Raw genomic sequence first — 26,283 nt, 5'->3', positions numbered from 1 at the left:
ACACACACGCCCTTAACGATCAAGACTGGAGGGCCTTAAATGTCAAAATAGGGTTGGATTTTATTCTACAGGCAATGAGGCATCGTTGAAGATGTTTTACATAGGGAAAACGGGGACAAAAACATTTTTTATAGATAGCAGAATGAAAATAACAGGGTATAAGAAAAATTCAAGAAATTCTAAATAGAACTTACTTCTAATTCTCTCATAAGAATGTTAGCAACTACCTTGTTTTAATACCTCATGATTTAACAAATTATGCTATTAAATATTTCAGTTTTTCTAAACTGAATGATAAGGAAAGGTGTGTGGAGGGGAAACAGCGAGAACTATACTAAGATCGGCCTCCCTCCTTCTTTTTGAAGGGAAATAGGTAAGAAAAAGTGAATTCAAAGACAAATTCTCTCCTCGATTACAAAGGGCCCGAGACGGGGACTGCCTATACACTCGGCGTGAAAATTAAGCCCCAAACTTGGCAGCTCGGGGGATTCCTTGCCCCACGCGGGAAAGAAAGCGATGATAGTCGCAAGTTACCTCGAAAGTGTCAATTACTCCACACTGAAGGCTTGGCCAGCAGCCAGTGCAGACACCGAGGGACCAAAGGCGTCTCCAGTCGGAAGCACAAGGTTGCAGGCCCTCAACAAGGGATTTCAAGGCAGGGGACCGTTAGGACCCGTAACCAAGACAACCATCTCCGCACCCGCAAGGAGGACAGAATCAGCACTCCCACAAGCCGCCGGAAGTCAACTCTCCCGGATGTTCCGAGGAGCGGAAAGCAACACACGCTGTGAGGTGGCGTCCAGAAGCAAGCCCCGCCTAGGCCACGGGCGGAAATGGCTCCTCGCCTTGCTTTGCCGCCCCTCCTCACTCTCGCCCAATCCCCGCGGCCGTCAGAGAGCCAACCAATGTTTGTCTCGGCATTTTCCCGCGAGAAGTGTTACTAATATCCGGGAATGGAAGGGGAAGAACCTCCGGGGTGAGGCATAGTTGTATTCTAGATTGACGCCTTTTGCTGGAAGAGCACTGCTGGGGTTAGGATTCTGCGCGGCGAGGCAAGATGCTCAAGTCCAAGACGTTCTTAAAAAAGACCCGGGCGGGCGGCGTGATGAAGATCGTGCGCGAGCACTACCTGCGAGACGACATCGGCTGCGGTGCGCCCGGGTGCGCAGCGTGTGGAGGGGCGCACGAGGGGCCGGGCCTGGAGCCGCAGCCCCAGGACCCGGCGAGCAGCCTCTGCCCGCAACCGCACTACTTGCTGCCCGACACTAATGTGTTACTGCACCAGGTGCGTGGGCGGGCGAACCGCGGACAGCGCGGCCCCACGGGGACAAGGGGGTATGACAGGGAAACTGAGGCCCAGGGAGGCGGGTCTTTGGCAGTGTCACATACCTAGCGAAAGGGAAACCCCCTCGGGACCGAAGCTTCCTGTTCCCCAGGCCGAGGTTCTTTTCTTTGTGCTTTAAAAAATTTAGTTTTTGGAGTCGTAGTTTAGACACGTTATTTTTCTAACTCCTGGTGTCTCTTCTGCCTTAGATTGTAAGTGCCTGGAGGCCGGGGACCTGGGCTTCTGTGGCCTCCAGCCTGCGACTCCCAGGCAGCTTGTAAGTGCCTAGGAACAAAAAACTATGTGGGCCAACGTATTTCTTTATTAATACCCTTAATTCTACGAAGTCTTGTGATTGGTCTGTTTAAGTGTGCTTTTTTAATAGATCTGAAGGGTTTAGTGACTATTGTCTCGTTTTCTATAGCCAAATAGCTTCTTGGCTTAACTTATTCAGTGTTTTTAAAACATAAAGTATTTATGCCCAACATAAAACAGGATTTTATGTTTGACAGAGCTATTTACAAATGAATATAGGAAAAATTAACTTTATCTTTCTTTAAGATTGATGTTCTTGAGGACCCTGCCATCAGGAATGTAATTGTGCTACAAACAGTTCTTCAAGAAGTGAGAAATCGCAGTGCCCCCGTATATAAACGCATCCGAGATGTGACTAATAACCAAGAGAAGCATTTCTATACTTTCACTAATGAGCACCATAGGTAGGAGGAATATTACGTTAAATATCAGAAAACCACAGGATTAGCAAAATTCGGGAGAGGGTTCCTGTGAGTAATTTATGACATTGTCAGAAGATAAGTGATAGATTTCATACCTTGTTTAATTCTTACATGGCTGTGCAGAAGATAATGCTAAGTGGATCTCTCTAAGGTCACACAGGCATTGATGGGCTCAAGCCTAAAACCAAGGTCTGCTGACTCCTAGACTACAATAGGTACTTTTATTTCCAAAATGTTTTCATTTTGAATTGGTTTTAGCATGAGTTGGACCATAGAATCTTGGAAGATGAGATTTGCTTAAGTTCCTGGAATACCATATTATGTGAACAACTAACAGAGGGTAATAAAATATATGAGTTTGTGAAGTTTCTATTTTGTTTAAAAATAGAAAGTAGATTTATTCTTAATGGTCTTTTTAAAAGTTTAATACTTTGCAGCTGATTACATTGATCAAGATTAGGTTAAGGAATAGAATTCTTTTTTTTTTTTTTTTTTTTTTTTGAGATGGAGTCTCACTCTGTCACCCAGGCTGGAGTGCAGTGGTGTGATCTCGGCTCACTGCAACCTCCACCTCCCAAGTTCAAGCGATTCTACTGCCTCAGCCTCCTGAGTAGCTGGGATTACAGTCACGCACCACTATGCCCGGCTAATTTTTGTATTTTTAGTAGAGACAGGGTTTCACCATGTTGGTCAGGCTGGTCTTGAATTCCTGACCTCGTGATCCACCTGCCTCAGCCTCTCAAAGTGCTGGGATTACAGGCATGAGCTACCGCGCCTGGCCAGGAATATAATTCTTTGTTGTGCTTTTAGATTCAAGACCTTTGAACTCAGTGTGTGGTCTCAAAAATATGATATTGCCTATTACGTTATATTACATAAATAATCTATGATGAGTATGGTACTTTTATTGGATTAGATCAGGGCTTCTCAATCTTGGCATTATAGATATTTTGAACTGAATAATTTTTTTGTGGTGGAAAGGCTGTTTTATACATTGTAGTATGTTTAACAGTGTTCCTAGCCTCTTTGGCAGGATCACCACCCCTTACCCCCACCACCACCACCACCACCACCACTCAGTTGTAATGATGCAAAATGCCCTGAGGGGCGAATTCACTCAATTGAGAACCACTGGATTAGAGTGTAGACTTCTGGTAATGAAATTCCATCAGATTATGCACATTTTTAAAAACCTTAATTTCTCAACTTTCTTGATTCTTATATCTCAAACTTCAATGTTCTTGTAAAGAATACCAGTAAAGCCCTTGTAGGCTTCTTATTGTTAGTACCTCCTTGAAATCCAGAAATAGCAACATCACTTGTTTTTCAGTGCAGAAAGACCCAAGTTTAAAACCAATTCAAAAATTTATGACTGTGTCTTTCACTGATGAGCTTAAAACATTAGCAGCTGGGCGTGGTGGCTTATGTCTGTAATCCTGGCACTTTGGGAGGTTGAGGTGGGCAGATCACTTGAGGCCAGGAGTTCCAGACCAGCTTAGCCAACCTGGAAAATCCCTGTCTCTTAAAAATACAAAAATTAGCTGGTTATGGTGGTACATGCCTCTAGTCCCAGCTACTTGTGAGGCTGAGTTGGGAGGATCACTTGAACCCGGAGGTAGAGGTTGCAGTAAGCTGAGATCATGCCACTGCATTCCAGCCTGAGCTACAGAGCAAGACTGTTTCAAAAAAAAAAAAAAAAAAGCATTAGCAAGTGCATTCAACGATGAGGAATAAAATAATTCTAAAACTATTAATATAAATCAAATTATTAAATTGAATCTATTACCATTAAGTACTGGAAGCTATTGTAGTGAACTTTGCTGTTGTACTTAAACCTGGCTTTGATGAACAGATTTAAAGAAATAGATGAATGTGTTGACATACTTGGGAGTTTAGATAGAAGAAATACATAATATCTATTAATATACCTGACTTTTCAGTCTCTACATAGCTTCAGCTATTAGTGTTTACCATGGATAATTTATATGCATTATTTATTAATGACTATAGAATTCTGATTATAAATGATCTAATTATACTATTTGTAGCTTTTAGGAATTGCTATTAACCTACAGTTTGAATGAAATCTGATTATCATACCTGTGAAATTGTATTATAATTTGTCAACAAACTATTATTTAGTGTCTCAACCTAAAGTATAAATTCTGATCTTGAATTTTTCTTTTTAGGAAATAAAATTGTATTAGCCTTTTTCTTGTCCCCTTAATAACATAATTTTCTTCTTTTCCAAGCAAATTGTTTCTTAAAAACTTAATTATAAGAATCTTGATTTCTTCTCTGAGGTGTACATCTGAATACATTCAAGAGAAAAGATATACCATTGACTTTTTCTAGTTTAGTGGTTAAGCATTTATGTGCTAAGAGTTTTCACATATCCTTGTTTCTACTGATTTCCTTTTATTTCGTTTTTCCTTTCCATTTAGAGAAACCTATGTAGAACAAGAACAGGGAGAAAATGCTAATGACAGGAATGATAGAGCGATTCGAGTAGCAGCAAAATGGTACAATGAACATTTGAAAAAAATGTCAGCAGACAACCAGCTGCAAGTTATCTTCATAACAAATGACAGGAGAAACAAAGAGAAAGCCATAGAAGAAGGAATACCAGCTTTCACTTGTAAGTCTAAATGTAGAAGTACTTAGTGCATGTTTGCAAATGCGTGTAAAAATAATCATCAGGCCTATAGTCAGATGTTCACTTTACTATTTAGTATTTTCGTAGTCCTATATAACTTCATGTGATATTTTTGTATTTTTAAATTTCACATAGTTTTTAACCTAAATATGTTGTGCCCAGTGGCTGTTAATTTTCCCCTCACTATTTGCAACTGGTTTAGCAATGAAATCTCATAAATATACTGGAACCCCTGCTTCTGCTTAGGTATGATCACATCAACAGATTTTTGGGTTTTGTTTTTTAAATAAATTGAGGCCAGGTGCTGTAATCCCAGCACTTTGGGAGGTCAGGGCAAGAGGCTTGCTTGAGACCAGGAGTTCAGGACCAGCCTGGGCAACATAGGGAGACTATAGCTCTACAGGAAAAAAAAAAAAAGTCGTGCATGGTAGTATGTAACTATAGTCCCAGCTACTCGGGAGGCTAAGGCAGGAAGGTAGCTTGAGCCCAGGGATTCTAGGCTGTAGTGAAGTGTAATTGCGCCGCTGCACTCCAGCCTGAGAGACAGAGTGAGACTCTCAGTGTGTCTCAATGAATGAAAGAATGACGTGTATACTGTCGCAAACAAGACTATCCATTTTTTTCATATCTAAGGAAAAAACACTTATCAAAAACAACATAAACTTATTTTTTCAGGTGAAGAATATGTAAAGAGCCTAACTGCTAACCCCGAACTCATAGATCATCTTGCTTGTTTGTCTGAAGAAGGGGTATGTTTTTGTTTTGTTTTTGAAAAGTAAAAATATTAAAATAGCCACTTTGGAATATTAGGCATATAGTTACCAAATTTAAAAATTGGAATGTCGGTGGGTAAGCTGGATTTGGAATAGTTGTGTTATAAACAGGAGTGGATGTCATAGGCTTATTGAAATGCCATTCCTAAAGGAGTTAACTTTCTAAAATAGATATATTCCCATTAACCTGAGTAGGGCCTGGTACCTGGTAGCACTCTTTGGTTGAGGAAAAAATGAACGGAGTCCATGGCTGATTTGTGAATAAAGAGTAGCTGCTGACAAATGAAGTGGCAGGCACTGCAGACAGAGGAAAGAAGAGGGAGGGGAGTGTCCAGATAGTAAAGACCTAGAACTTATTCTGTAGGTTAGTAATTTTTCAATTGATTTATAAAGATCTCCCTGAAGGGCTGCTATGAAGAGGAAAGGATTCTGAGATCCCTTCCTTATATGTCAGGCTAAGAAAAAGTAATGGTATATGAATGTGGATTGGTGGAGCAGGAGAGAATGATTGGAAATGGTATTTGTTTGTAAGACCACTCTCATGTCAGTGTGTAACATTAAGCATTTTATCCAGGAAAGATTAGAGGCAGAGAGGTGAGTAAAGGAGTCATTACAATAGCTGATGTGAGAAGGAGTGCTAAGGGAATAATTAAATTCTGAGCATTCATTTTCTTATATATAAATATATAATGTTTAGCAATAATAACTTCATAGTGTTGTTATAAGGATCAAATAAGATGATAACTGTAGCATTAATACAATTTTCATCCTAGTGCCTGGCACATAGGTATGGTAAATATAAATGGTAGCCCTTGTTATAGAAATAGGTTTTAAGTGATAGGACATTATACATAAATCCAGTCTTTACACTTCTGTCATCCCTTCTTACCTTTATGATACTTTATCAAACCAAAAGGAAATGAGAAGATAAAAGTTGGGTTTGATTTTTGAAATACAGATTTAGTATTGCCCTAATATGTAGCCACTTAGTTATATATGACTATTTAAATTTAATATGTATTAAAAATTCAGTTTCTTGGTGGTACTATCTGTCTTTCAAGTGCCCAAGAGAAACTTGTGTCTAGTGGCTACCATATTAGAGATCACAAAATGAATACTTCCTTCATCATAGAAAGCTGTTTTTGTTAGCACTGGCCTATAAGAAACACTGCTATCTTCTCTCCTATTCAGAGTTGTGTATATCATCATGTAGATTTCAAAAATTCTCTGATATTAATAATAGTTGTGTATTGAGTGAACAGAAGACTTATTAGCAGCATCTTTTGGTTTGCTTCTTTCATAGAATGAAATAGAAAGTGGAAAAATAATATTTTCAGAGCATCTTCCCTTAAGTAAGCTACAGCAAGGCATAAAATCTGGTACATACCTTCAAGGAACATTTAGAGCTAGCAGGGAAAATTACTTGGAAGCTACAGTATGGATTCATGGCGACAATGAAGAAAATAAAGAGGCAAGTATATAAATAAATTCCTTATACTCTAAAATAAGATGATATTTTATATATTATGAACACTTAATGGTAAATACTATTTGCGTAACATATGAGGCTTCACATACTTTAAAGCAAATAGTAACTTTTTTCTTTTTTTTTTTTGCGGTGCTCACAATTTGTCAGGTAGTTTTTTAAATCTTTGCGCATGGCATTTCATTTAATATTCAACCCAACCTATAAAAACTAGGTAGTGTACTCTTATTTGACCAATCAGGACTTGAGATTTAGAGAGCATAAATAATTTTTCCAAAGTCTCTTGTTACCAGTGTAAGTTATGATGGAGCCATGAACACAGCCTGTATTTTCTGACTTACATTTTTTCTACCTGGTATTGAGAAATTAAGGTTGTGGAATTAGGGACACAATAGAGAAAGAAAATCTATAAAGAAGAAATAGAGATTCCATAGAGATATTCAGAGTGTATGTAAATATCTGTTAGATGATCTTCCCTTTATTATATTGCCATTAAAAATAATTTGGGCACGTGCCCTCTGTTGTTTTAAACAGATAATCTTACAGGGACTTAAACATTTAAACAGAGCTATTCACGAAGATATTGTGGCTGTGGAGCTTCTCCCCAAGAGTCAGTGGGTAGCACCGTCTTCTGTGGTTTTACATGATGAAGGTCAAAATGAAGAAGATGTGGAGAAAGAAGAAGAGAGAGAACGAATGGTATGAATCTAAGCAGGATTTTTTTTGTCTGTGTAGCTTTGTATTATTAATATGTCAGCTTTGGAAAGCAAGTTTCATTGCTTTCAGATTTATTGCATAAAATCATAGTTCTGTATATTTAACGCATGTCATACACATGGTTTTTTTCTCTTCTATGTAGTTTTCTTTTATTGTCTTAATTTGCTCAGATAAATGGGTTTAAATGCAAACAGACTGTTAGTATGAGTTAATACAACTATGAAACTGAAAATCTGTGGCAGTCAAGTATATTATTAGACTTAGTGAGATTTAAGTAAATACGTATTTAACATTTTCTGAAATGCTTTAAGTAATGTTTTAGGAAATGTTTTAGAAAATGCTTTAGGTAAAATTCCCTTAACATAATAGACGTACTTCTGGGCCATTATATTTGGGCAACTTATCTGATACCATATTTATTATGAAGAGAATACTTTCAGTTATTTCTTATGATATGAGCTAAGTCTACTTGATATGGCCTATTTCTGTATTTTATAATTACAATATTATAAATAGTTGGAATGCATGTAACAGTTTTTTATTCTTCTTTTTCCATCATTTATATTCATTGCTCTGGAGTCTCACTATAAAATTATCCATGGAGAGTCCAGGCCTTTGGATAGTGTTAAGAGGTGAAATACCATAGGAACTTTTGTTATTTCTAATAGCAGACCCTCTTTATTTGGGTTTTTATTTTTTATAAGGAAGAACCTTTAGAATTAATAAATAAAGGTCCAAAGGGAACTAGTCACCATACCACATAGCTAATTTGTACAAACTAGTACTAAAACCCTAATCTAATTCCCAGACCTGTGTGTGTATTTTAGTCAGTAAATCCTCATGTTAATCCTGAAAAGTGTTGAGTTCTAACATACGTATTCAGTTATATTTATTTATTTGTTTTTGCTTTTTGATTGTTTTGTAGTACTTTATTATCAAGAGAGAATGTCTGTGGTTTGGTTTGGCATGCATGTTCTTGTCTAGAATTTTGAAACATCAACATTCTGTAGTCTTATGTCATAATTTACTGCCTGAATGGATTAGTATCCATGTATGCATTTTGATTTTGAAAGGAAATTGCCTGATAATACTTAGAGGAATATAACTGAACATTTTAATTTTTATATCTCAGCTTAAGACTGCTGTAAGCGAGAAAATGTTGAAGCCTACAGGTAGAGTTGTAGGAATAATAAAAAGGAATTGGAGACCATATTGTGGCATGCTTTCCAAGTCTGACATTAAGGAGGTGAGTAAAGAGCATTTACTATGTAATAAAAAAATGATAAACATTTAATAGAACTTATAGCCTTTCTTTTGCCTCCATCCTCAGATTTTTTTTGTGTAAAATCTTTATTCCTAATTTTTGCTAGTCAAGAAGACATCTCTTTACACCTGCTGATAAGAGAATCCCTCGAATTCGCATAGAAACCAGACAGGCTTCCACATTAGAAGGACGGAGAATTATTGTTGCTATTGATGGTTGGCCCAGAAATTCCAGATATCCAAATGTAAGCTTAAAGTATTAATTTTATGTGGGGATGTTTAATTAAAATTTTGTGAATAGTATTTCTGCTTTTAATAAAAACAATCTACTTTTATGTAGAATTTGTACTGAAATTTAGAGATATTTCACAAAGTGACCTGGTAAGTAGCATGTCTACTTTGAAAATTAATTTTATGAAATTCCAGTGTAAATCATTTGGTTACTTTTATGTAAATTTCTTCTTTTTGAGAGAGAGTCTCACCCTGTTGCCCCGGCTAGAGTGCAGTTTTGTGATTTCGGCCCACTGCACCCTCAGCCTCCCAGGTTCAAGCGATTCTTGTGTCTCAGCCTCCCGATTAGCTGGGACTACAGGCGTGCACTACCGCGCCCAGCTAATTTTTAGTAGAGATAGGGTTTCGCTGTGTTGGCCAGGCTGGTCTTGAACTGGCCTCAAGTGATCCACCCACCTCAGCCTCCCAAAATGCTGAGATTACAGGCATGAGCCACTGTGCCTGGCCTCTTTTATGTAAGTTTTTAAACCAAAAGTTTTATTGATCATGACTATGAAAAGTGAGTTCTATATAGATTCTAATCAACAAATTTTGAAAAGATTATATTGGAAGCACATTTTAAACTTGAACATTAATAAGAAATAGATGCTTTAGAATGTAAGAGCTGGACCCTTACAAAGTTTCCATCATAAATCAGTTGAGAAGTCTTGTCTAATTTACTAAAGGGTCATTTTTCAGAAATCGTTATGGGAATATTTAGGAATACTGAGAAGATATGTAAATGCTGAAGAATTTAATATGATAAGATGTAAATTTGCTATAAAATAGGCGTTTCTAATAATGCCTCTTGGTTTCAGGGACACTTTGTGAGAAATTTAGGTGATGTTGGAGAGAAAGAGACTGAAACAGAAGTTTTGTTACTTGAACACGATGTTCCCCATCAGCCTTTTTCACAGGCTGTTCTTAGTTTTCTGCCAAAGATGCCCTGGAGCATTACTGAAAAGGTAAGTTGAAAGTAATTTGTAGTGACTTTATAAATTATTATATCCTGCCTAGTTTTGTTTAATTTCTATATGTGTTTTTAAATATGTAGACACCACGGGCCCTCTTTTCCTGCATTTTGTTGGGTATAGCATTCTTAGGAATTACAGAAGAAGTCATTTGCTTCTTCATTGAAGGGTAAGTTTTTCTATGTGGCAGACACTTTCATATGTTAAATGTTTCAAAGGGAAGGAAACCATTAGTTACAAATCATACGTGGTGTCTCTCTGCTCCAGTGCAGGAAAAAGAAATGTGGTTGTCATCAAGAAAATACAGCTAAATTGTTTTTGTATACATATTACTGATTTCACAAGAGCTATTAATATGTTGTAGTTGTGCTTTGGAAATAATTTGTTTATCATTTCATGTCTTCTAGGACATGAAAAACCGAGAAGACCTGAGGCATCTGTGTATTTGTAGTGTAGACCCACCAGGATGTACTGATATAGACGATGCTCTACATTGTCGAGAACTCGAAAATGGAAATTTGGAGGTATTCATGTGTAATAGTGTTCTTACCTAAATATAGTTCTGTTCTGAGTTCATTTTCTTTTGAACTAGAATAGAATTTGCTTGTTAATTACTCTTGTGAAGTATAATTGTAGCTGCACGCTATTGGCCATATGTCAGAAGTTGAAATGGTAGAGGTGACTGAGTCTTTTTTAAATTTAGCTAAACTTTATCTTATTAAAACTCCATTAGGTACATTTACCCAGTCAAGCATATTGACATCCTTTTATTTTTATCTTTTTAAGGTTGGTGTTCATATTGCTGATGTGAGCCATTTTATTAGGCCAGGAAATGCCTTGGATCAAGAATCAGCCAGAAGAGGAACAACTGTGTATCTTTGTGAAAAGGTAAATGTATTGAATTTAAAAATTTAACAGTCGTGGACATTTAAGGATTCTTAAACGGCCATGAATTAGCTAAGAAAAATACATGGAATAACGTGGCTTTAAATTACTAAATATATTGCAAATTTTTGTTATCGAGTGGTTCAAATAACAAGTAAAGTATTGTGAAAGTCAAGGGGAAGATTAAACTTAGTCTATTAGTGATTTATTGTCAGAGTTCTTCTGTATACTTTTTTCCATAAAAATTTAGTTTCTCTTTTCTTTTTTTAGTATTTTAAAAACACCTTGTAGTTTATATTAAGCATTGGAGAAAGGTCCAGTCATAGAGTGTGTCAGGTATCAAGTATAAACTTATACAGACCAGAGATTTAAAACTTTCAGAGGACAGCTAGGTCGTTAGTGTAGAGGGCTTAAACTTAGATTAATTGGCATGAAGTCCAGTTTTCCTTCATAGCTTTCCTTCTTTAACAATTTTGTATAAGTGCTTTTATAGAAACAAACCTTTTATTTGACCTTTTCTCAATTCTCCTATTTACAAAAAGCAGAACACTCTTTTCTTTCCTTGTTTAATTAATGTTATTTGAGAACAGAACCTCAAATAAATGTATGGTTATGGCTAAGTAATCTGTGGTTCTATTTTTATCTTTTGCAGAGGATTGACATGGTTCCAGAGTTGCTTAGCTCTAACTTGTGTTCCTTAAAATGTGACGTGGACAGGTATTTCTGCATGGTTTTTTTTTCCTTGAAGACATTGTATTTACTACTTTAACCTGATTCCCATTAACAGATACTCTGTATTTTCCTTCACAGGCTGGCATTTTCATGTATTTGGGAAATGAATCACAATGCTGAAATCTTAAAAACGAAGTTTACCAAAAGTGTTATTAATTCAAAGGTTCGTTTCATGGCTATTAATCTCTAATTTTTAAACTTTCTGGTACTTTTTTGAAAAAAGCTAAATAAATTTTTTAAAGATTCACGTATACGTATATATACACATATATAAAAATATTTATATATTTGAAAAGAGATGTTATGTATAATTATTTATATGTATATTTACTTAACCTAAAATAGAAAAAACATATACATATAAGTACCTGAGATATAAACATAGTCTAAAAAAGTCCCCAGCTGCGGGCACATGCTTACACATGTACAGATGCACTTAAATTTACACGAAAACTCATTTGGCCCTTTTGCTACCTACTCTCAGAGAAGAATGCAGAACAGGCCACCAGAGTCTTATTGCCAGCTTTCTGGACCCAGCTAGTACCAAGCCAAAGTAACCAGCCCCAGCCCTACTGCCATCACCTAAATTTGAGATTCCTGCCCACTTCTTGAGAATTTTTCAATCAAGCTAGATGCTCTTTTGAACATGTAAAGTGGATACAGACAAATGTATTTCAGTTTGGGTGGGAGGGGAAGAGTCTTTCTAGGCAGAAAAACAAGGGCTAGGTCTGTGTTACAGCAAAATTTTGAGGGTTTTTTTTTTCCAGTTATAAGCAGATAATTTTTGATGTGATTCAGAAATTAGTTCATGTTGCAGTTGTCCTGTATTCAGAAACTTACAAAGAATATATACTTGAAAAGACCAACTAGTGGTTTTATGCCCTAACTCAAGAACCCTAGTAATTGAAGCTGTTCCTACTTATAAATGGTTAGTGTTTTAAAAGTCAGCAGGTACAGCACTTCTTTCTTCACATTTTCTCACAGAAATGATGTTTAAGTCACCATTGGATTTTAGTAGAACTAGCCTGAGATCATGTTTATTCATAATGGAGCCAGGTTATCTTTCTTGTCCTTTTCCTGTTTCTTTGTACTTCTCCCAAAAATCCCTTATGTTCTCTCTTATTTTGCCGTACATCTTTCTTCAAGATTTGCCAAACCCCTTATCTTCTAATGATCTGTTTTCCAAGCTTAACCTGTTTTTTCTGGCCCTTTGGCATCCTTCTTGCTGTTCTGCTAATCAGTGGTTGCAAAGAAAACTGTGTTAGACTGGTAAATAATGATGTGTGAATTATTTAAGCCATCACAGTTTGTACTTTAAAATAAGAATGACTTTTAATTCTTTAAGACTTGGTCAGTATAACAAAATTATATGAAAACAAACCTAGTGAACATATAACATAAAACCTTTTTCAGAGGGGAAACTCTTAGCCTTTAGTAGATGAGTTGGCTCTCCCAGGAATCCGAGCTGACCTGCGTTATCTAACTCTGTTATGCTCTTTCTTATTTTCACTTGTGAAGCTACTCCTTAGACAAACAAAAAAAAAAAAAAAAAAAAAAGGAAAAAAAATGGTGGATTTCTCTGAGAGAAATAGGAACAGAAGTAGTTATTTGTATATTTTGGTTATTTTTCATTGGGGATTACTTTTAACTCTTTTCTACTATCATTTGTCTGGTTTTTACATGCTTAATTTTGGGTATTTATTGGATTTCCTGCAAAACATGGTGTCTCGACTCCTGCAGTCTTAATTATTTGCAGGGGAATAATGATCATCTGGAAAGGATTTCATATTTGTTATCAGAGAAGGAATCGATCTAACCTACCTTTGTGTTTTATTTTAGCATTATCTGGGTATTTATATAGTAATTGGAATATACAAGTAAAGTTTAAAGTTTATTTGCTAACAACATTGCCATTTTACCTTTTAAAATATGTTTGTTTATGTTGTATAATGCCTCAGATAAGAATTAATGAACCAGAAATCATAGATGTGAAGTATAATATCATAGCTAAGAATTTCTATTTTGTTACTGATTTTAGGTTTTCTGAAATCATGGATTTTATGTAGTGAAAGTAGGAGGACATATTGAAAACCATTTTTCTATCATTTATAAGAATTATATAACATACATTTTCTTTTTTAGGCATCTCTGACATATGCTGAAGCTCAGTTGAGAATTGATTCAGCAAACATGAATGATGATATTACCACTAGTCTCCGTGGACTGAATAAACTAGCCAAAATTCTGAAGAAAAGAAGGATTGAAAAAGGGTATATTTTGTTTTTCATAGTATTAAGATAATTTTTATACTCTTTACATTGTTTGATCATAGGCAATGATGAATTATTTAAAAGGGTGAATAGAGACTCCTGTTTCTTCTAGCTTCCATTTATGTATGTATGTATGTATTTGAAACGGAGTTTTACTCTGTCACCCACGCTGGAGTGCAATGGCACAATCTCGGGTGACTGTAACCTCTGCCTCCCGAATTCGAACAATTCTCCTGTCGTTCAAGTAGCTGGGATTACAGGTGCCCACCACCACGCCCAGCTAATTTTTGTATTTTTAGTAGATATGGAGTTTCACCTTGTTGGCCAGGCTGGTCTTGAACTCCTGACCTCAGGTGATCCAGCCGCCTCGGCCTCCCAAAGTGTTGGGATTACAGGTGTGAGCCACCATGCCCAGCCTCTAGCTTCCTTTTAAATGTTAGCAACTTGATTCTGGACTGATGTTTGTTCAGGAGTTCCATCCTTGTAATTTGTTGTGTTAAAAAATTGTGTTTGAGTTAAAGATCGTGAAGAAATTCCAGGAAGGCAAGAACACCCTAAGATTTCTAGAAATTGTTTCTAATTTTAATTAGAAATGAGTTTCCAGATTGGACATTAGGTTTCAGAGGTTTAAATAAACGTAGATTAGGTCCTCCTTGCACTTTAAATTTTGGAGATTATTTAATTCAACCTCCTCATTTTTTAGGCAATTAAAAGTTGCATAAAAGGAGTCTTCCCAAAGATCTGACTAGTAACAGATCTGAGTCTTTTAGCTGTTATGTCATGGCTTTTGCCTAACTACAAAAGGCGTAAGGTATAGAGTATTAACTCAGGCATGTTGAAGGAAACCAGTTAAGAGAAATTCGACTCTTAAAAGACGTTGTTGACTATCAGAGGAAACCAAGTACATGAACCTTCCAGATGTTGGTCTCAGAGTTCCTAAGCCCCTCTAGGATAGGGTCACAAGCAGTTACTAAAGGTGTGGTGAGTGCGGATTGTACATTTGTGTCATTTCATAAGATGCGCCTATTTAAATTCATTAAAATTAATAAAATTAACAACTTAGTTCCTTAGCCTTACTAGCCATATTTCAAGTGCTCAATAGCCACATGTGACTAATGACTATCACATTGGACAGGGCACACATAGAACATTTCCATCACTGCAGAACGTTCCGTAGGACAGTGTTTGAGGTAGTTATGTACCTATGTCTACTAACACCTCAGTTTTCAGGGAATTTTTTATGTGATCTTAAATATGAAACTTGAAAAAGAAAGGATCATTTGGGCATGCTAAAACCCAGTGGACGCTATTAAACTTGAGCAAAACTTTCGCTCAAGCTTGTCACTTGGATATAAGAAGAAGATAATTGAATTTTTTTGTGTGACACAAAACACCACAAAGTTTTTTTTTTTAAGCAATGTAAATAAAATGCAAATTGAAGCTGTATTTATTTTAATCATTTTAAAGTAAGAATTCGCATTTGTAACATAGCTTTTTAAAACTGAGGATATTTTTTAATTTCAGCAGTCTGTATTTTTAATTTGGTAAGTAGATGGTTGCCTACTGGGAAAACATCATTGAATCATTTTAGTCTTAGGGAGAATTGAAAAAGCAATCAGAAAAAAAAAAAACCGTCTTTTGCCTTCTAAAGTATTAATACTCATGGGTAGACATAACATTTTAGGTGTTCTGTGAGGAAAAATGATCAAAATGTGATAAGTATACCTTGCTTTTTATGTCAAAATCCATTAATAAATACATATCAGACCTGAAGTAGAGCCTTGTTTTAAGTGCACACTGCAAGGCAAGAAAGGAATATTTTTGAGATTCTCTTTTTAGTATGTGTTCCTACTATAGTTCTTTTAATAAAGGTGAGGAATTGAAGAAGACAAGGACTTAGACTTAATGTTTCTTTTAACTTGCTCCATCTTATTTTAATTTTTCTCTTCCCCTTCTTTTCCTTCTCCATGATTGTTCAAGGTTGCCCAGTCTCATTAAAATTTTTAGTTTTAGGTTGATTTGGAGCTGACCTCATGAAAGTTATGTCAAGGTGTAAGAAACATTAGACTTGCCTTGCCTTGTGGGAATTTACTTTCCAAAGGAGAACTTGCCAGCTCATTAAATGAACCATGTGTGTAAAGTCCTGAGCATGGATTGTTTATCTGACACTTAGCAATCAAATATTAATAGCCATCACTACTTGTAACCTATTAGTGATACTAGGTTATCAGTTGCTTCTCTGTTGGTTCAGTCTTTGTGGAAGATACTTCTGAACTGTGGATCTTCTGGTGTTACTAAGCTACCCACAGTAGCTTCCCCTTTTGCCCCTCTTTATTGTCCCCTGCCCCAATAACTGTTTTCTGTAGTAAATTAAATACAGTCAATTCCCTTCTTTATTTGTAAAAGTGATGAAAAACCTGTGTAGCTCAATAAAAACTCATCGTTTGGGTACAGAAGATAGAACCCTCAGAAGCACAGGGATTCAGATTTCCTTGTGTTGCTATCGTCCTCTCTTGTTAAATGCATTTTAAATCTACTGAGCTGTTCATGAAAGCTCTACTGAGCTGTTTATGAAAATAGAACATGAAACAGCAGATGGTCATAAAGCCTTCAGAAGAGCAACTATTACACACTTGCTGTAGTCATTGTCTTTTTTAAAAGAATAATTTCTATAATTTTGTCTTTTATTGTCTTGCTTGACTATAATTTTTCTCTTTAATTTTTATGTAGGGCTTTGACTCTATCCTCTCCTGAAGTTCGATTCCACATGGACAGTGAAACTCACGATCCTATAGATCTGCAGACCAAGGAACTTAGGTTTGTAATTTTTTTGATGGGCATTAGATAAGATTTTTTTATTTTAATTGTCACGCCTACTATAAGTACAAATAATGAAAACATTTATATACAAAATAATGATTAGGGTCATGATTTCTACTTTATTTGGCTTGCAAAGGACAGAAAAGTAAATTTAAGCTCAGTTTTTCTTCTATAAAACTGCGTTTAGTCGCATAATAGAAGAACTTTCATTTGAATTTGTTTGCTTTGATGTGTGATGTATTAGAACTTGACTAGTAATAGTTAGAGTAAGATAAAAAAAAATTACCCCAATTAATTTCTAAAGTAGAATATACTGTAGTGCAGGGGTTCCCAGCCCCTGGGCTGTGAGCTTTACTACCTGAGCTCTGCCTTCTGTCAGATCGGTGGCAGCATTAGATTCCCATTGGAGCGCCAGTCCTATTGTGAACTGTGTGTAGGAGGGATCTAAGTTGCGCACTTCTTATGAGAATCTAATGCCTGATGAAACCATCCCTCCCTCCCCTCGTCGCATAGAAGAGTTGTTTTCCATGAAACCCGTCCCTGGTGCCAGAAAGATGGGGGTAGGATAGAATAATAGATAGTAGGATAGATAGTAGGGTAGAATAATGGTGAAGATCATGGGTTATGAAGCCAGACTCCCTAGGTTTGGATCCCTCTGCTGTTATTACTATTATATTTCCCACTAAAGTAGTTATTTGACTTCTCCATGCCTCAATTTATTTGTCTGTAAATTGCCTATGATTGATAATGGCACCTACCTCATAGGGTGCTGTGAGGGTGTTATTAGCTATTGTTATTGATTTAGTTAAGATGTAGGAAACAAGAATTTTTTTGTTAAATCAGGGTTTAGGCCTCTTTCCCTGCCTCTTATTTACATTAAGGTAATTTTGGAATTCAACATGCATATGCACTTTTCTAATAGATGACCAAGGGTTAAAAATGGGAATATACTCAAATTTTTTACTTAGAATAAATATGTGCTTGTGTGCTATTATAATATCTAACAATCCCTTATAGTAGAACTTCTGTGTAAGTATGTTTAATATTAATGCTAATAATGAGCCCAGTACTAAGAGCTTTTATGAGCAACAGGTTGACACTAGCTTTGCCAAAGTAAAACATCAGCCATTTCTTCTTACCAAGAAGAAGAAAGAACACATTTCTGAGATGTCCCCATGTGATTGGAGGTCTTTCTAATATTTTTAAAATGAATATACTTTAGAAATATTGTCAAGAAGTTACAAGATGAAACTTGAATGGAAGGTTAATAATATGTGTTCATTGACTTGCAAGACAGAAAGCACTGTATCAACAGAAGGTAGATCATTTACTAAACTAACCGAAAAATGTATGTGAATAACTATATAGAGAATCACAGCAGTATCAGATTGGTTAAGAGTTTTGAAGTCAGATTGTGTGGACTCAAATTCTCGTACTGCTAGTAACTCTCACCTTGAGCAAAAGAATAATAAATATATCCTCAATTTTCTCATCTGTAAAACAGAGTTTGTGGGTGTGTGTGTTGAGGGCAGGATGTATTTATAGCACAATGACTGACCCATTGTAAGTATCCAAATTAGCTATTATAAATATGGTCTCTTCATTTGAGTAATTTATTGTTAAAAATTTTGGTTTTTAAGCCAAAATTTGTATGATCTAAATAGCTTTTAGTTCTTGTAAACTTTATTGATTTACAATTAAATAAAAATATTTTTGGACCTAGTAAAATCAAGTAAAAATGCTTGTTTTCATTTCATTTATAAATAGAGTAGTAAAGCTTCTGTTTTTGAGTGCAATTTTGTTGTTGTTTTTTGACACAGAGTCTTGCTCTGTCACCCAGCCTGGAGTGCAGTGATGCGATCTCGGCTCACTGCAACCTCCACCTCCCGGGTTCAAGTGATTCTCATGCCTCAGCCTCTCAAGTAGCTGGGACTACAGGAGTGTGCCACCAGACCTGGCTAATTTTTTTAATATTTTTAGTAGAGTCGGGGTTTCGTCATGTTGGCCAGACTGGTCCTCGAACTCCTGGGCTCAAATGATTTGCCTGCCTCGGCCTCCCAAAGTGCTGGGATTACAGGTGTGAGCCACTGCAACTGGCTAAGTGCAATTTGTAAAGTCTCCTCTAGCATGTAAGATTTACTCATGCAGTAGTTGCATAATAAGAGATTGTTAGCGGAGTAACTGAGAGATGAAAGAATCATAAGTTATTTAAAATACAAATGTACACACACATATGAATGTTTACATAGGAAATGCTCTTATTATCTTCTTGGTAACAAAGGTAACCTGTGAAAAAATATGATATATAGAAGTCTCAGATTCTCTTTTTTGTTTGTTTAATGCTTTTTCCATTGGCAGGGAAACAAATTCCATGGTTGAAGAATTTATGTTACTTGCCAATATTTCTGTTGCAAAAAAAATTCATGAGGAATTTTCTGAACATGCTCTGCTTCGAAAACATCCTGCTCCACCTCCATCAAATTATGAAATTCTTGTTAAGGCAGCCAGGTCAAGGGTAAGGTCCTATAGTTTGAAAAATCATCTATTTGTGTTTTGATCTACCTGTTGTTCTAAATAATTTATATTCATATTTCCATAAAGGTTTTATTGTTTGTTAATAACAAGAATATGCCAATAGTTCTTTTTTCTTTTGGTTTTTTTTTTTGAGACAGGGTCTCACTGTCACCCAGACTGGAGTGCAGTGGCACGATCTCGGCTCACTGCACCCTCCACCTCCCACCCAGTCTCAAGCCATCCTCCCGCCTCAGCCTCCTGAGGAGCTGGGACTGCAGGCGCACACCACCATGAGTGGCTAATTTTTTGTATTTTTTTGGTAGAGGTAGATTTTCACTATGTTGCCCAGGCTGGTCTCAAACTCCTGGACTCAAGTAATTATCTCATCTCGGCCTCCCAAAGTGCTGTGCTGGGATTACAGGTGTGAGCCACCGCACCCAGCCTAATGTTTTTAAAGAGCACCCTATGCTAAAGCCGGATGTTTAGACTAAGATCTGTGCAGCATCCTGGTCATATAAAACTCTTCCATGTTTCCTTGTCTTTATGCATGTTTCATATGTCTGTGTTGCTTCATGGCTCCTGTCAACTGCCTGACTTTATAAATAATGTTTTTTTTTTTTTTTTTTTTATTCAACTCAGTTAAATCCTTTCCATTTCTTGTTCGTAAGAAAAGCATATTTATTGCATACATGGAAAAGAGGAAACTATAGAAAGGGCACATTTTTTCAGCCCTGTATACCCACTACTTCTTGTTAGTAGATTTTCATTTAGGGGTGCTTACCCGTTGGGTGACTATGGCCTACATTGCTTTTCCTTGGATTACCTGGTTAGGCCCTATCCTTCCCATCTAGAAGAGAGCTGGGAGCAGTAATGTTGGACTGCAGGGCATTATTCGATCACGATGGCATTGGTTTCTGATTTTGGATCAGACCTTTACGGCATGCATGCCCAGCTTCTCCAGATTCATAGGAATTGAATCAGCTTCTCACTCCTCTGCTCCAAGCCTTAATCTGTAAATAGGGATTTTTTCCTTCATTATCTTATTTCTTCCAAAGACCTAAGAGAAGAGATCTATATTTGACTCATCTCCCTAGGGTAGAACAAAGCAGCTAAATTTGATGAATCCGAACATTGTTCTGACAGAACTGTAGTGACCAGTACAGTTTTGTTTCTGGCTATCACTTCTACTTTGAAGGGAAGGAAAATAACAAAAACATGATGTTTGTTCAGTCAGATCAGTTATATTTTGAAGACATAATGGTACTGACTTAGAAATGTTTAATATGGTGCTCTTCCCTCCTTTTTGTTTACAGAATTTGGAAATTAAGACTGATACAGCCAAGTCTTTGGCTGAGTCTTTGGATCGGGCCGAATCTCCTACTTTTCCATATCTAAACACTCTGTTGAGAATATTAGCCACTCGCTGTATGATGCAAGCTGTGTACTTCTGTTCTGGAATGGATAATGATTTTCATCACTATGGCTTAGCGTCTCCAATATACACACATTTTACTTCACCCATTAGAAGGTATTTTTTCCTTATGAAATTAAAGGAGATAGAAAATGGTTAATTTTGAATTTTAAAAGCACATATTAGTACTGACATACCATGGTTCTTATTTTTCCATCTATCTAGATACGCAGATGTCATTGTTCATCGGCTTTTGGCTGTGGCTATTGGGGCTGATTGTACTTATCCAGAGTTGACAGACAAACACAAGCTTGCAGATATATGTAAAAATCTAAATTTCCGGCACAAAATGGCTCAATATGCCCAACGTGCATCAGTGGCTTTTCATACCCAGGTATTTGCCTTTTGTCGATACTGCTAGAAAAAATGAAGTTTTGTTCATTTTTAATTTAATTTCAATTTTTTATTTAAAAATTTTTAAGACAATTTAAATAAGTTGTATGTTATTTTACAGTTATTTTTCAAAAGCAAAGGAATAGTAAGTGAAGAAGCCTATATTTTATTTGTAAGAAAGAATGCCATTGTGGTATTAATTCCAAAGTATGGCTTAGAAGGGACAGTCTTTTTTGAAGAAAAGGACAAACCAAACCCACAGCTTATTTATGATGATGAGGTACGGTATTTCTCGTTTGTTTTCTTTTCTGGGGGGCACTTTTTCTTTGAGAGTTCATAAATGGTACCTATAAAGCATAAAATTATTTTTTGTACCCTGAAGAATTTATCCTGATCTCCAAATACATGCCAGAAAATCTACATTTAATTTTGCCAACTAAACCATGGTTTTACTCACAATTTCTCACCACTATATGTCTTCTCATATGAAATTGTTGTCTTTGATTTCTTTCTTTTATACCATGTAAAGTTTTGCCCTACATGGAACAATAAATGACTATAACTCGGGGAAGGAACTTTTTTTTTAAACTTACTTCTAGTGTTTCTTATTTGACACACATACTCCCTATTCTCCTTAGGAGAACCACAGCCCTGAGAGAATATTTGAACAATAAACTGGCCAAAGTACCTTTGTGTTCCTCTACTAGACTAAAAATTTCCTATTTATTAGTGGGGTGATTAATTAATCACCAAGAATTTAATGAACATATATATTAGAACTACCTTAATGAAGGAGAAAGTAAGCACATAAGTAGGTCATATTTATGTGAGACTACTAGGTTTGTGGCCTTTGTTATGTTGAACACGTAGATGCTTACTAATTTTTATATTTAAACTTCTATGTAAGATAAATTGTAAAGGATTAGAACAAAGCCTCAAATGTAAGGAAGCAATTAAGAATGATAAAATGTGTTTTGTTTAGATACCCTCACTTAAAATAGAAGATACAGTGTTCCATGTATTTGATAAAGTTAAAGTGAAAATCATGTTAGACTCATCTAATCTTCAACATCAGAAAATCCGAATGTCCCTGGTAGAACCACAGGTAAGGCCAAACTTAAAATTTCCTTGTTGTGATGGAACAAACAGTACATATTTTGTCAAAGAAGGGACGTAGTTATTTCTGTTTAATGTTAGAGGGAACCCTGTAAGTAGTGTAGAAACTAAATATTTGCATAGCAAATCCTGTTTTCTCACTGGTTTCTTTAGGCCACGGGATTCTAGACATCTGAGATTCTGTTCAGGTCTTTGGTGCTAAAATAAAAAGGTCTTCCATTCTCCTGCCTAGTCTTTTCTATCTAGAAGTTTTGAACTCTGCATTTTGAAGATGAAGTGTAGGTGTTTCACCTAAGATACTGGTTCTTAACTTTTGTCCTTCCCCAACACACTTGAAATCGACTCTGATTCTGTCATTCACAGTGGCTCCCCATTGGGAAGGCTGTTTTATAGTTAAAAAGAACACTTCCTAAATGACATGCTTCTCACCTGTTGAGACCATGTCTAGCTTTTACATTTTTGAACCACTGCTACTTTGTAAAATACCTTCTGTGTATAAAACCTTTAATTAGCCCCCTTTCCCCTCCCTACCACTACATCCTTTTAAATTTGAAGCTGGCAGTGGGGAAGGGGAGGATGAGGGTGAGATGTATTCTATCCTTTAAATCACCTTATTTCCCCCCATTTGCATTACTTTAGATACCAGGAATAAGCATTCCTACTGACACTTCAAACATGGACCTTAATGGACCAAAGAAAAAGAAGATGAAGCTTGGAAAATAGCTATATTCAACAAAAATCTTCAAAGACTGGTTTCTTTTTTAAAAGAAAAAACTTGAAAGAACACTTCTAAGCCTAAGTGTGTGATACAGTTTGTTACTTTTAAGTACATTTTAATAATTTCAGACATTTGCATTTTTATTGAACAGTTGACTGTATCTGACCCATCATACTACTATACTTCTGGGTTGAACAGAATTATTTATGCAGAATAATTCAATTGAATATCCATCACTTAAATACAGTGACAGGACAGCAACTTCAGGGATCTGTAAAGATCATTTAAATGGAGTGCTCATCTCATTGAGGAGCAGATTAATTTTGCGTAAGTACTTTGATTATTTAATATTTGTAAGAAAAAACTTTCATTTTCCTACAGAGGAAAATAGAACAATTTTAGAAGCAAGAAACAATCTCTTTTCTAAGTCTTGGAAGCTGTCAGTGTTGAGGATGTAATCTCCTTTGCCATCTTTAATTCACCTAACTTACACTAGGTGTTCTCTTACTATCTTTAAAAGCTTCCTGTATTTTATTAGTGGTCCTTGAAAAACTGTGAATGTTTGGGAATTGGTAGAAAGGCAAAAAGTAGGATATTTTGACCTGACTGGAAAGATGGTTGTGTTTTTATTGCCAGGTAATAAGTGTGATCATTGTTGAACTTCAGCTCCAGTGTCTCTCCAGAATAAGACATTGGCATTCAAATGTCTATATCTTGTTACTTACAAAATAAAAAACAGATAATTAGTGGCTTTTAAATTGTAGTTATATCAGTGTATATACACGAGGGGAACTGTATAAAGACATACTAAAGGGAACAGATTAAAATAAGTATTATTAATAAAATTTGGTGTGCCAGACTGACTACTTCCCTTGCTAATCACAGAGATTAGTAATGATTAAATTAATATCTTCAGGAATATTTTGGGATAGGGTTGCCTTAAAACATTTTACTTGGCTTATTCAATTTCTAAAGCACTTACGTTGTGCCAGGTTCCACTCAAGTAAACTATCTCTGCCTTCAAGGAGCTTGCAGTATAGTGAGAAAAGCCTGCCAAGTAAATCAGCAGGTATACTAAATAGGTAGTCATTTAGGCACTCAATAAATGTTGACTAATTTTTCCAGTTTCCTATTACTGAGGAAAACCTCCATACATTGAGGCAGAAACTTGTGTCAGTTGGAGGAAAATAGACTTGAGTAGTCTTTGGTCCAGGTAAAATGGGTCAGTGACACTGAAACAGTAGAGTAGCAGTCAAAAAACCTTTTCTGTGAAGTGCTAGAACATTTTAGACTTTGTTGGCTATGGTCTGTATTGCAACTATAGTACACAACTCTGCTGTTGATAGTGTGTAAGGAGCCATATACAATATGTAAACAAATCAACACGACTGTGTTTCAACAAGGCCTGATTTGTTAAGTTTCATATATAGTCATGTGTCACTTAATGACAGGGATATGTTCTGAGACATGTCACTTGGCAATTTCATCATTGTGTGAAAATCATGATGTAGTTACACAAACCTAGATGGTATACCCTATGGTATCCTATATGGGATAGCCTATTGCTCCTAACCTACAAACCTGTATGGCATATTACTGTACTGATTACTGTAGGCAGTTGTAACACAGTGCTAAGTATTTGTGTATCTAAACATATCTAAACATAGAAAAGGTACAGTAAAAATATATATATAGATATATATAAGATATAAAATGGTACACCTATTTAGGACATTTACCATGAACAAGTTGGCAGGACTGGAAGCTGGCTCTGGGTGAGTCAGTAAATGGTTAGTGAATGTGAAGGCCATGATATTACTGTGCACTACTGTAGACTTTTATAAACACTATACACTTAGGCTACATAAAGTAATTTCACTATGATGTTACCATGGCTGTGTCCCCAGGCAATAGGAATTTTTCAGCTCCATTGTAATCTTACGGGATCATTATCATATATTTGGCCATTGTTGACCAAAAGTTATGCAGCACGTCATTATAATTTTGATGTGTCACAAAACATTACTCATTTGATTTCCCCCACCCCCGCCAACCATTTAAAAAAGTTTGCCGGCTAGGTGCGGTGGCTCATGCCTGTAATCCTAGCATTTTGGGAGGACGAGGTGGGTGGATCACTCGATGTCAGGAGTTTGAGACCAGCCTGGCCAACATGGTAAAACGCCATCTCTACTAAAAATACAAAAACTTAGCTGGGTGTAACGGCGGACGCCTGTAATCCCAGCTACTTGGGAGGCTGAGGCAGGAGAATTGCTTGAACCTGGGAGGCGGAAGTTGCAGTGAGCCGAGATTGCACCACTGCAGTTCAGCCTGGGTGATGAGAGTGAGACTCCATCGCAAAAAAAAAAAAAAAAAAAAAAAAAAAGAAAGAAAATTAGCCAGGTGTGGTGGCAAGTGCCTTTAATCCCACCTCAGGAGGCTGAGGCAGGAGAATCGCTTGAACCTACGAGGCAGAGGTTGCAGTGAGCCAAGATCGCGCCACTGCACTCCAGCCTGGGTGACAGAACAAGACTGTCTCAAAAAAAAAAAAAAAAAAAAGAAGAAAAACTGCCTACAGGCCATAGTTAACCTGCAATAGAGAAGAAAGGGAAGTAGGGCAGTGCATGACTGGCCTTAGGTTTTTTCTCTCCAAGTTTATTTTCTTGTGCTTCAGCTACTAGAAAGGTTTAATTCAGGGATAAGTCCCAATTGAGTAGTTCAAGATGATCAGAGACTTTGCTATTTTCCCCTAAGTTCTATTCCATAATCTAAAATGTTCTGTTTCTAGTGCCAGTTCTTATGCTAAGCAGGTTACGTGGAATATATCACTTAACTCAAAAAGCCCTGTTAAGCCAGGACTGTTATCTCCATTTAACAGATGAGAAAATGGAGGTGTTTATGGTCTGTTCTCCCACTGCTACGAAGAAATACCCCAAACTGGGTAATTATTATAAAGGAAAGAGGTTTAATGGACTCAGTTCCGCATTGCTGGTGAGGCCTCAGGACACTTACACAATCATGGCAGAAGGCAAAGGAGAAGCAGGCACCTTTTTCACAGGGCGGCAGGATGAAAATGACTGCCAGCAGTGGAAATGCCAGACGCTTATAAAACCTTCAGATCTCATGAGACCGGCTCACTATCACGGGAACAGCATGGAGGAAACCGCCCCCATGATCCAGTTACCTCCACCTGGTCCCACCCTTGACACGTGGGGATTGCTACAATTCAA

At 36.5% G+C, this 26,283-nt stretch overlaps 2 protein-coding genes across 8 annotated transcripts in view; one reads left to right on the top strand and one right to left on the bottom strand.

The window, feature by feature from the left end:
- The window catches only part of PIBF1 (progesterone immunomodulatory binding factor 1), a 298,753-nt gene extending 297,499 nt beyond the window's left edge, over nucleotides 1-1,254 (bottom strand). For 2 of the 4 annotated variants that reach the window (XM_063792192.1, XM_054665364.2), the window contains exon 1: nucleotides 535-881. The gene's annotated coding sequence lies outside the window, so the exon portion shown is untranslated. Of the gene's footprint in view, nucleotides 1-534 lie in introns of all 4 variants that reach the window. The other 2 variants (XM_001136372.5, XM_024348282.3) reach the window with 2 other exon arrangements.
- DIS3 (DIS3 homolog, exosome endoribonuclease and 3'-5' exoribonuclease) lies at nucleotides 764-23,901 on the top strand. 4 transcript variants are annotated; one of them, XM_063792191.1, is made up of 22 exons: nucleotides 979-1,285; nucleotides 1,534-1,601; nucleotides 1,886-2,043; nucleotides 4,506-4,699; nucleotides 5,393-5,466; nucleotides 6,794-6,961; nucleotides 7,511-7,675; nucleotides 8,826-8,939; nucleotides 9,064-9,201; nucleotides 10,045-10,191; nucleotides 10,605-10,721; nucleotides 10,984-11,085; nucleotides 11,735-11,799; nucleotides 11,893-11,977; nucleotides 13,957-14,084; nucleotides 16,815-16,901; nucleotides 19,263-19,419; nucleotides 20,732-20,946; nucleotides 21,055-21,223; nucleotides 21,344-21,502; nucleotides 22,205-22,327; nucleotides 22,978-23,901. In XM_063792191.1, the coding sequence occupies exons 4-22, from the start codon at nucleotides 4,606-4,608 to the stop codon at nucleotides 23,059-23,061; spliced, it is 2,391 nt and encodes a 796-aa protein (XP_063648261.1). In that variant the 5' UTR covers nucleotides 979-1,285; nucleotides 1,534-1,601; nucleotides 1,886-2,043; nucleotides 4,506-4,605; the 3' UTR covers nucleotides 23,062-23,901. The 4 variants fall into 4 exon arrangements, with proteins under 4 accessions (XP_509678.3, XP_009425321.3, XP_063648261.1 ...); XM_509678.9 differs by lacking the exon at nucleotides 1,534-1,601 and having other exon boundaries at nucleotides 764-1,285; XM_009427046.5 differs by lacking the exon at nucleotides 1,886-2,043 and having other exon boundaries at nucleotides 935-1,285.
- The last annotated feature ends 2,382 nt before the right edge of the window (nucleotides 23,902-26,283 follow it).

The sequence above is a fragment of the Pan troglodytes genome, chromosome 14 (genome assembly GCF_028858775.2).
Source record: "Pan troglodytes isolate AG18354 chromosome 14, NHGRI_mPanTro3-v2.0_pri, whole genome shotgun sequence".
NCBI lineage: Eukaryota > Metazoa > Chordata > Mammalia > Primates > Hominidae > Pan > Pan troglodytes.
This window is presented reverse-complemented; position numbering and strand designations above follow the sequence as displayed.